The sequence below is a fragment of the Etheostoma spectabile genome, chromosome 3, assembly GCF_008692095.1.
Source record: "Etheostoma spectabile isolate EspeVRDwgs_2016 chromosome 3, UIUC_Espe_1.0, whole genome shotgun sequence".
Lineage (NCBI taxonomy): Eukaryota > Metazoa > Chordata > Actinopteri > Perciformes > Percidae > Etheostoma > Etheostoma spectabile.
The window spans coordinates 24,374,120-24,384,950 of record NC_045735.1 but is presented as its reverse complement, the minus strand read 5'-3'; the positions used below and the strand labels follow the sequence as shown (position 1 = coordinate 24,384,950).

General features: G+C 40.9%; 1 protein-coding gene across 3 annotated transcripts in view; it reads left to right on the top strand.

The window, feature by feature from the left end:
- The window catches only part of LOC116679195 (cGMP-inhibited 3',5'-cyclic phosphodiesterase A), a 60,190-nt gene that overhangs the window by 41,795 nt on the left and 7,564 nt on the right, over window positions 1-10,831 (top strand). For all 3 annotated transcript variants that reach the window (XM_032508901.1, XM_032508896.1, XM_032508907.1), the window contains 9 exons: window positions 2,488-2,733; window positions 6,096-6,241; window positions 6,341-6,456; window positions 6,961-7,204; window positions 7,480-7,556; window positions 7,791-7,987; window positions 8,849-8,986; window positions 9,344-9,455; window positions 10,255-10,362. In XM_032508901.1, the coding sequence (XP_032364792.1) occupies window positions 2,488-2,733; window positions 6,096-6,241; window positions 6,341-6,456; window positions 6,961-7,204; window positions 7,480-7,556; window positions 7,791-7,987; window positions 8,849-8,986; window positions 9,344-9,455; window positions 10,255-10,362 (1,384 nt within the window). The remainder of the gene's footprint in view (window positions 1-2,487; window positions 2,734-6,095; window positions 6,242-6,340; window positions 6,457-6,960; window positions 7,205-7,479; window positions 7,557-7,790; window positions 7,988-8,848; window positions 8,987-9,343; window positions 9,456-10,254; window positions 10,363-10,831) is intronic.

The window sequence follows — 10,831 nt, the reverse complement described above, 5'->3', positions numbered from 1 at the left end:
CATAAGAGGAATGTAGCACAATATGGATGTGAAAGCAATAGTTATAAATAACCTATGTAACAATACATTTTGTTTTGGTTAAAATCAACAAATAATCGTGATAATTAATTGTGATGTCAATATTGATCAAAATAATCGTGATTATCATTTTGGCCATAATTGTGCAGCCCTAAGACATACATTGACTCAATATCATGGTCATTTTGTAATATACTGTATATGAACTTTTAAACTTGAATCTCTAAATGTCCAACTGTATTCTGAATGGATATTGGTTTACCTTTTATCTTTGATGATATTATGTGGCTTTGACTATTAATCCAAATCAGTAGCTCAAAATCAGATTCTTAGGAGCTTAATGTACACAGATCTTATTTTACTTATCTGTTTTCATCATCATAGAACAGTGTTTAATATTGTCTTCTGTTACAGTGCACTGCATTTGTTAAGGGATTATGACCCATCGTTCTGTGCGCAGCATGTACTGGATTACTCTGAAAGCCTGACAGAGTGATCCCAAGGGGCAGTTCTAGTACATACATGCCTCTGTGTGTGCCCGCTGTTGATATTTACCCATTGACTATTGCTCTGCCTCCTGTGGGCCTTTATGCTGGGGGGAATCGATAACCTTCTCCCTTGCCTTGCCTCTTCACTGTGTCTCTACCAGAACGGCACTTTGTAGCACTCCATCAGCCCAAATACTTATGCATGTTTCAGTAAATGCACTTCTAAATGCACACATTTACTGTAGGCTTGTTCTTTGTATCTTTTTTTAATGCATAAATATCAGAGTACTAACAAAGACAAGTGCCATAAAAACAGCTGCAACACACACACACACACACACACACACACACACACACACACACACACACCCCACCATTTTCAGCTCCCTCTTCTCACTCTCTCCCTACATTAGCGAACATAGACCATTACTGCCAGGTAATGGGTGAATGTCACAATAGCAGGATGTCATAAAGCTCTGGAGTGCTCTAATGGGTTTTGTTCAGGTTGAGGTGACACATGCACACTTGCACATGCACACATACAGACACGCGCTCTTCCAGGAAACTCTCCCTATGTGCTGGATGCATTTACTCATCACATCACAGCCCCGAGCTCTGACATGTTTGAAGAGCTAATACAATCTAAGGAAGCAAATTATGAGAATCATCTGTCACTTTTGTTTGAAAACAGAGGGATCGTTCTGCTGTTGTTACCTTTTATGTTTCCTCCTTTACTCCACCTGCACATCTTTATCTTTTTCTTCCTAAGATTACGCTCTACCAGGGACAAATATATGTGTGTGAGGTAGAGAAAAGTGGTAGGGCGAGTTAACTGAGGATCCAAATGGAGTAGGATAGGTAACTCCCAAGCTTAGGATATGAGAAACCACTGAATGAAATCGCAAGCAAAGCGAAAAAGTTAGGCAGAGATACAAGCAGAGTGGAAAAGCAGAGTTTCCTGCCAGTTTCCAAGCCTAGTTGCCTCGGGAGGCAGGCAGATGGAAGAGTGAAAGCTTATGGATGGCGTAATCACGTGAGCTCATTTGCTTCATGTGTTGGCACAGTATGGGAGAGAAGGATGCAGGAGGAGAGCATGAGAGGAAGATGAGAAAACATCAGGGCCAGTTAGATTGTTTTGATCCACCCACTATGTGTATTGTGTGTGTGTGTGTGTGTGTGTGTGTGTGTGTGTGTGTGTGGTGTGTGTGTGTGGTGTGTGTGTGGTGGCGTATGCGTGCGTGCATGCAGATACATGTGTCTTGGAGTGTTTGGAAATTGATTATAAGCTGAAGAGGAGCTGTTTAGCACATGTTGACATTAACAGTTGAATCCATTACTGAAACCTGACATGGTTGACCTTTGACACAGATGGGCCTTTGGGCTTATTAGTCAATATGATGAATCAGTGACAGCTATATGTAGGCAGGAGCAAGAGAGGGGGTGTTTTAGAGTAGGGTGTGTTATTACCTCTGACTTGGTGGTTGTATTTTTGGTTAGGTTTGTTTGTCTTTGGGTTAAATTTTGGACCGTATCTAAAACACGGAGTGTACTTTCCTTAACATTACGAGACAGGGCATCCTTGGCGAGGTCTGTTCTATCCGAGTGCCTTCTACTTCTTGTAGGATTTTTTTTTATGACTATGATATTTTTAATACTGATACAATATTAAAATATCATATTTTTTTGTACAGTTGGTGTATTACTTTCTCCTCTCTCTCTCTCTCTCTCTCTCTCTCCCTCTCTCGTTCTTCCACTTTGTCACACACACACACACACACACACACACACACACACACACACACACACACACACACCACACACCCACCCAGCACACCACACACACACACACACACAAATATATGCTACATGTGCTGTCTCCAGTTTACATACATTTGTTCACCACATCATCATTGCATTACACCAGTAAAGGTGAACAAATGATTATGTCATTCTCTATCTCGTCCTATCTTCTCTTCTTCAGTCTTCAGGCACCAGTGTGGTCGTTGACATCGCGGTGATGGGTGAAGCCCATGGGCTGATCTCAGACCTCCTGGCAGACCCCTCGCTGCCCCCCAACACCTGCAGCTCTCTGAAGGCTGTCAGCAACCTCCTCAGCACCCAGATCAGCCTCCAGCCGCTCCACCGTCCTCGCATCCCTGCAGACACACATACCTGCTCTGATTCCGAGGAGGGACCGGAAAAAACAGAGAGACTGGCCCTTCCAAAGGTAAATGTTTGTCAATTTCAGTAATTGTGCTTAGTCACATATATAGTCTGTACGCCTCCCTGGGGCCCTAAGCAAAATCTGCTAAGGGGCCTTTCTACCTGACCATGTAAACCATTTGCCACACAGTCACACCTGACACCCCAGTGTATGACACTGCTATACACTTATAGGTTTAATGCCCAATTCAAACTGGCTCCCCCCTACTCATACTATGGCTTGGCTGAATACTTTATATTTACTGAGAGTTGCATCCATATTGCGCAGTATGCCCAGCTAATTAACATTTTAAATTAAATATAGTCTATGTCAAGCCTTTGATTTCCATCTTGCATCAGTCCAGAGTTGTAAACCTACTAAAACCTCCAAACCTGAGCTGAGGGACTAGATAGTCATTGGCTTGTTTTAAAAGCATGTGCGCCTATGAACAGTGCCATCACACCCATATAATGTCTGGAGTGGGCCCCATATAGGTTGCTGCTGAAAAAGTGTGAATTTCATTTCTTGCCCCAGCATATAAATGTTACATTTTCCAAACTGCAGTTTTTAAACACTGTGGCCGATTGTCAAGCATAATAATTAGCTGTACTTCACTCTCACGTTTGTCAGGCACAGAGTCACAGAACACAAACCCTGGAAGTGGCTGCAAGTAAGCCAGCAAGACAGCCAGACTAATAGATGCACTGCCTAGCTAGATTAGCAACATAGACATACTAGAGAGATAGTTAGCTAGCACATCAACTTAACATTACTGTTATTTGCTGACATCAAAGTGGGAGAGGACAGAACACATGTTTAACTGATTGTTGTTCCCAAGCGCTTAGTTCGCTTAAGCATTGGGCTGGCTCTGGTTGGACAGAGCTGATTAATACAAATCAACACCTGGGTCACTTGTAGCAGTGGTCCTCAACCTGAGGGTCCAGAACCCCCAAATGATCCCCAGATAAATGTGATGCGTCAAGGTGAATGGCAAGATTTAAAGCAAACAAGAAATTATTTTAGCTTTTTTTTTCTTATGAAATACACCTTTACCTACCGAGCCTTAAGATTGTTCAGATTAAACAATATGAGAAGTAGAAATAGCTTTTTGGTTGGTCAACTCAGCTCTACACATTGATCACAATCTGTGGTGTGGGTCACAATTAGATATCGCTATGACATTTTATTATTAGCCTTATGATTGACAATTTAACAAATGATAAAAATCAATGGAGCAGAACAAGACATATTGTCTTTTTTAGTCCACACGTTCTCCTTTCTTCAAAAGTCAAAACCTAGCACCTACAGTACCCATAATGCACCTCAAACGCCGACAGTTCTGTCATAAATTCAAGTGTTCTCAAGGCAGCCTCGTTTCTCAAGCAGAAATAAGGATCAGACATCTGGTCTGGTATTCTGTCTCTAACACACACTCATGTGCGTATGCCCCGGGATACCTCTTCCTGCAGTCATCCCCCCCATTTCCTCCATCACTGCTGGCGTAGTGTGGGGCTCTAACGTAGCTAACAATGACGCACAGGCTTCCAGAGGGCTTTTAATGTTTTACAAGGCCAGTGCTTTAAAATGTATGCTTGCACTTAAGGCGGCAAGAAAACTAAATAAAGTGTTTGATGCAATGCAGGATACCCTACCAAGAAAGTGACAAGCAGCTTTAACACTGCCTGAGTGCACGCAAATGCTCAACCCATGTTGTGAAACTCAATGAGAATCTGTCTCATTTTAACTCAATGACAATTTGTGAGTCTGCATGAAACAATGGGTTAAAGTTGGTGATTCAGCTCACTTGCGCTGCTGCCCTGTTGTATGGCTCCGAACTAAGGACAGAAATAGCAGTTACGTAAAGGCAATAGGAAATGTTGATGACTGAGGTCCATTTGTTTCTTTGACTTTGAGTTAGGAAAACACTTTGTTTCATTTTGTGTTAAGAACTGGGAAACAATTGGGCTTTTACTTGTCTTTTCCCCCCACAGTTTAAATCCAGCAGTTCTGGCTTTCCGCCAAGTTTTTTAGCAGCTTTCAGACATTGAACCACACTTGTGTTGCACAGATTTGTCTTTATTATGCTTCATATTTACAGCCACACATTTTTTTAAAGCATACCATAGTGGTTTATATTTATTTCACTACTGTATGGAAATAAAGCAACAGAGACTTTATAAAATCCATCACAGCCAACATCATGCCAACTTATATTATTGTCAGCAACATTATTGAATAATAATGCAGTGCAGATGTCTAAGATTTGCACTTCAATTTTCATTACCACACAGCAATATAATTCACAATCGCAAAAGCAGACAGGATGTTCGCACTGATTAATTCTTCAAAGTCCTTCTTTCATACTCGTCATTCGCTTTAGATAGTATACCGCAGAGCGTGTGTGTGTTTGTGTGTGTGTGTGTGTGTGTGTGTGTGTGTGTGAGTGAAAGAGGGAGAAAGAGTGAGAGCAGAGAGAAAGTTAGAGAAATACATCAACTGTACAAAAATACAAACTGACAAATAAATGAGTTCAGCTCGTGGCTTTACAACTAAATTTACAGCATTGGATAGACTGACACTGCAGGGGAAACTTTTCTACTTACCATGCTGACTCCCATATGTTTTTTAAAAACAGGAATGGGCTGGTAGAACACACATGGCATTCTTCTAGTTTGATGTTTCGACCCTTTGATAGAGGAGAACAGTTTCTTTTTGGGAACATCTAGCTGTATTTATTGGTTAAAACATGTGAGTGGGGTACTGTATCTGCTTATCTTTTCTTGGTGTTCTGTTTTTTTCTTTAGCTGTGGAAACTGGGTGCCTTTTTGTTTGTTTAAAAAATAAACATTTTCATGGTCTTAGAGTCAATGTGATGGAGATTTTTGTCAACCTTGCTTGTTGTTTTCAGAAAATTGTTGTTTAGACTAGACTAAACTAATTATTTTGACCATTAGACCATTGCAGCAACAATAAAATCAAATACAAAGGTGATATACTGTTTATAAGGATGTAGTCACACATTTTATAATATATGCAATATTTGTTCTATCCATACAAATACTATTAAACAGTTGCAAAGCATCCTACTGGGACACAGCATTGTGATATTTGTGAATTATACAAAAGTGGAGGGTTTTTAATAGTTCTTATGACTACAATAAATGTTACTGGCTATGAAGAAATTTGAGCAGATGTGAAAAGAGACAGCAAGGCAATATCTGTGTAGTTTCTAAAAGGATGAAACTGTTAGTAGCTTATAATTAAAAATCTCCTCACTTTTGAGATTCCGGTGCCCAATTACACTAATGGTGGCCGACATGCCTCATCCACCCCTCTGAAGTTTCTGTGAGTGTGCAAACATTTTAATTTTTTTATTTTTATTACAGCGTTTGAGACGGAGTCTGCCCCCCGGATTGCTTCGGAGAATCTCTTCAACTTGGACCACGACCACCTCAGCTACGGGGTTGCCTACCATCGAGCCAGGCCCTGTACGCCGAGACCGCTCAGCCAGCATTAAACACACCACAGACAGGTAATCAATTATCACTCACTCATATCACAGTACCACCAAGAGCATGGCAGTAACTTTGAACAGTAACTGTGATGTTGTTGTTTTTTTACATTAATTTAGTGAATCATGTAACAACTCAGTGATGATGACCATCTCAAAGAGTCGCTCAATGTCTGCCTCCTATGCTGCCTCTGTCACCTCCAACCATCTCTACAGCAAACCACTGGGAAGACCAGGTGTGTGTGTGTGTGTGTGTGTGTGTGTGTGTGTGTGTGTGTGTGTGTGTGTGTGTGTGTGTGGTGGTGTGTGTGTGTGTGTGTGTGTGTGTGCGTTGCGTGCAGTGCGGTGCGTGCGTGCGTGCGTGCGTGCGTGCGTGCGTGCGTGCGTGCGTGCGTGCATGCGCAAGCACTTAACACACTGAGTACAAGCGTAGTATGTTCATTAGGTTAAAGACGAGTAAAAGATAGACATTTACACTAGATTTTTTTAAATGGAAAATACTTTTCTCAGCTTGACTATCCACTGGACATAGCTCCACATATGTCAAATTTGGGATTTTTCTATTCATTGATATAAATAAAATTAGCTGTGTGATTGATATGACTTAAAACTCAGCAAAATAGAAAAAACTCAATTAAATTCAAAAGCAAATGACTTAGATAAAGATAGATACATACTAGTATCAAGAGCAAATTATGTAAAGACTGAAACACTACAGTCTGTATCACTTTCTTTTTCAGGTTTCCCCCCCTCCAACGTATCACCTCTGGGCTCTCCATGCTCATCTCCTCCAGTCCAGGGCACACCTGCCTCAAGTCCTACCATCAAGACCTGTTCAGTGCAGCTTCCTGAGCTGGTTGGGCCCCTGACAGAGCGGACCTCTGGCTCTGTGGCCCCCAAGAGCCACCACAGAGCCTTAACCCACAGCATGAGCGCCCCGAGCTCCACCACCCCTCACTGGCGGCCTCCATCACTCTGCGGCAGGTAACATGCGATCGCACAGAAGATTAATTCTCCTGTTCCATTTTGATGAGCAATTATAAACATGGCACATTCAAATTCATGAGGCTTCAAAAGCATCTGTGTCTGTTTGTGTGTATGAATATCCATTTGTGTGTAAATGAGGGAAATGAGTCATGTCATTAGTCTACGCTGGGAGGACGGTTGATTTTTCAGTTATCAGATGAGAGAGAATGATCAGTATGGAATAGCATGTATCTTCTGAATGTGTCTGTGTTTCTCTGCTCTCTTTCCATCAGCTGTGGTAGGCCGTTCAACAACCGACTAAACAACGGGGTAGAATCTGTCAACAAAGGGGACAGAATACCCCATCCAGGTAAACAGCTGAGTATAGCCTATGACAGCAGCCTATGATTATAATATGAAAGAACATTTTTCCCGAATTCAACCCACTTGATAAAAAATAGACTATTCTTCTAGCTTTATTTTATAGGTTGATATTTGATTTACTCATACCTTCTCCACAACTGCCCCCATTGTTACTTTGTATAACCACCAACATGTTTGCATTATATTGCACATGTCTAACATGTGTAATGTCTTGTCCCAGATGAGCGTGCCGTAGCTTCTTCAGACTATGACAGCACCTATGACAGCACCTATGAGACCAACCACAGTGACAGCAGCGACTTTGCACAGAATGAAGAAGAGGGAGAGGGAGGCAAGAAGCTGCCTGAAGCAAGCGAAGGTTGCAGGGAGTATCTGGCACAGGGCATCGTTCTTCACCCACTCCTGCCATCACCACAGGTAGGCTATCAGAGAGGCTTAATTTGGTATTGGTGGAACAAAAGGTCATCTTTTATGTGCTTTAAGGTTTTTCAATTCACTCCAAAGACAATACGAAGATGAGAAGAAAAAAGATGGATCATTTATTTTGATGAGGTTTAATTTTTTTACAATGATTTTAACATTATTTACTCTCTTAGACTATGTGCAGTGCCCATTAAACACCTTCCTGTTCCTAATTGGACTTTTTTTTGCCTTCTGGTTTTGCTGCTTGCTGCTTTCTTGAGAACCGCTCATCCAAATAACTTCACACTGGACACTGCACTTCCTTGGGTCCTGAGCAATGCACATAGCGATGCTAAAGTATTCCCATCATTTGCTAACAGCTAGCTATTTAGGACCAGGCTATGTCCGGGAACAAAACACAAAACACATTCTAAAAGTTATAACGCTGATGCTTGAAATGTTTGAGTTCGCTATAATGCATCATCTCCAGTCTTTCTGTCTTCACACAATGTGTAACACACTATTAGTAAATATGTCCAGTAGATGCTGCGATGTACTCAAAACTGCACTTTCTTGGCAATACGCTTGACAAATGTGAAGTCGGATGAATGGTTGTGGAGAAAATCTAAAGATAGAGAGACAGACATTTTAGTTAGATATACTGCTCAATAAACAATGTAATTTAACAAAATTGTGTTTCCTAAATTCCAGAAGCAGTGGTGCAATCTGATATATGTGTATATACTGTATGTACAGGGAGAACGGCGAAATTTGCCTGTCAATCAAAACTGTGGTGACTGGAAAGTTATTGTACTTGCAAGTATTTGTCTGTATCTTTCTGACCTCTCCTCTGTTCCCTTACCCTTACCTTTACAGGACAAGCCAATCTTGGCCGAGGAGCCTCTGGTGATGCCAGCACTAGAGCCTTTGATGAGTCAACTCAACAACTGGAACTTTCCCATTTTCAGTCTGGTGGAGAAGACCCATGGCAAGACAGGCTGCATCCTCAGTCAGGTAAACAGTTATTAGTGAGGAAATGTTGAAAGCTCATCTGACATTTATTTAATAAAAACACATCAATACTGAGTCAATTAAAAGGAACTCGTATTGACAACAATTTTCACATGTATGTAATCAGCAGCACAATGTGGGAGTGATGTTAGTTGTCAGTACAGGCAGTTGGAGGAATTAGCATTTTAGGCTTACCACCACCACAAAAACAACAACAACAACAACACTACAATATGAAAGCAGAAATCAGTGATACATGCAGTGTGAGTGAATGACAAGTGACTTGACCCAACTATGCCTCTGAACCTCTCCAAAGATTAGATATGACTTGCAGTATGTGTCTCTTGTGTTATATCCCAGGTTTCCTATAAGCTCTTTGAAGACACAGGTCTATTTGAGACCTTCAAAATTCCTGTGCAAGAGTTCATGAACTACTTCCATGCTTTGGAGAATGGATACAGGGTCATCCCTTGTAAGTAGAAGAGCTCCATGTTTATTAAATTGTTCAAGTGAATTATTGATATCAAACATTACCTTTATCTGCCACAAGGGGGATGTATCACATCATCCTAGTAATAAAACACTACTGACAGGCCTACTTTCAGCTTTAGTAATTTATGGCATGCTCTTGTTGTTCACAGTGGGCAGGGATATCAAGTTTCCTCTTGGTGTTTGATATCAGAAAATAACCATATCTAATTAACTACAATGTTTATGTCAATTCATATGGAAACCAAGATGTCAGGAAACATGAAAATGATTTTGCAGAATATAAAATCCTTATGTTTCCTAAAGGAATTTGATTGACAGTATGTGACAGAAGTAAGGACACTTAGTAGTAGTGTTTTTGATACACGATCTGTACATTTTAAAATATATACAGTATGTCTAAAGTTTCGTACTGTAGTTTTGCTCACCAGTTTTAGCAGTTTCAGGGACACACAATACATTAATGTCTGGACTGCTCTCCCATAGACAGATAAGATAACAAGTGAACAGCCGCTGTAGTTTGACTGTAACTGAATACATTGCCTAGTGTCAAATAAAATAGAAGCATAGTCTCATGGAACGTTCCCATAAAATAGATCTATGTTAAAAGGCAGAAGACCATTACTTTAGCAATGTACAGATTTCTTGTCTGAACGAGGCTTTAGTGATTGTTGTTTTTCTTTAGTTTAATGGTGTTACACTTCAGATGCTCCATCTGGGATTTTATCACATTTTACTTCCCTCTACTGGTGTGATTTAACATTGTATTTTTCTCTCCCCAGATCACAACCGGATCCATGCCACTGACGTGCTACATGCTGTTTGGTACCTGACCACTCAGCCTGTACCAGGCCTGCCCACCCAGCTGACTGAGAATGGGATACACACCGGTAAGGACGTTTGATACATACAGTCGTTCCTTAAGACCAACCTGCAATGATCACTCTTACCCTGCACCCCTGTGGCTCAGGGATTAAGATGCTGATCATGAATTCAATTTGATTCAAATCTGGCCAGGGACCTTTGTTGCCTATCTCTCTCACTCATTTCCTGGCATCCCTCTCTACTATTACTATTTGATATGATGAAGATTGATACATTGATTGATGAAGTGTTGAATGGCCAGAAAAACAATTATAAAATTAGAAGAACAAATGAACCTCATGTGGTTAGAATTTGTTAGTTGTCTCGGCTCCTTTCTCAGTGGTGTGATAACACTTGCATCTGGATTGAACATGAAATACACACATTCACAGAGGTAGGCTTTTTCAACAAACAAAAACTGAGTTACAAAAGATACACACATTGTAAGGCAAGGCAAGGCAAGGCAGCTTTAATTGTATAGCACATTTCAGCAAC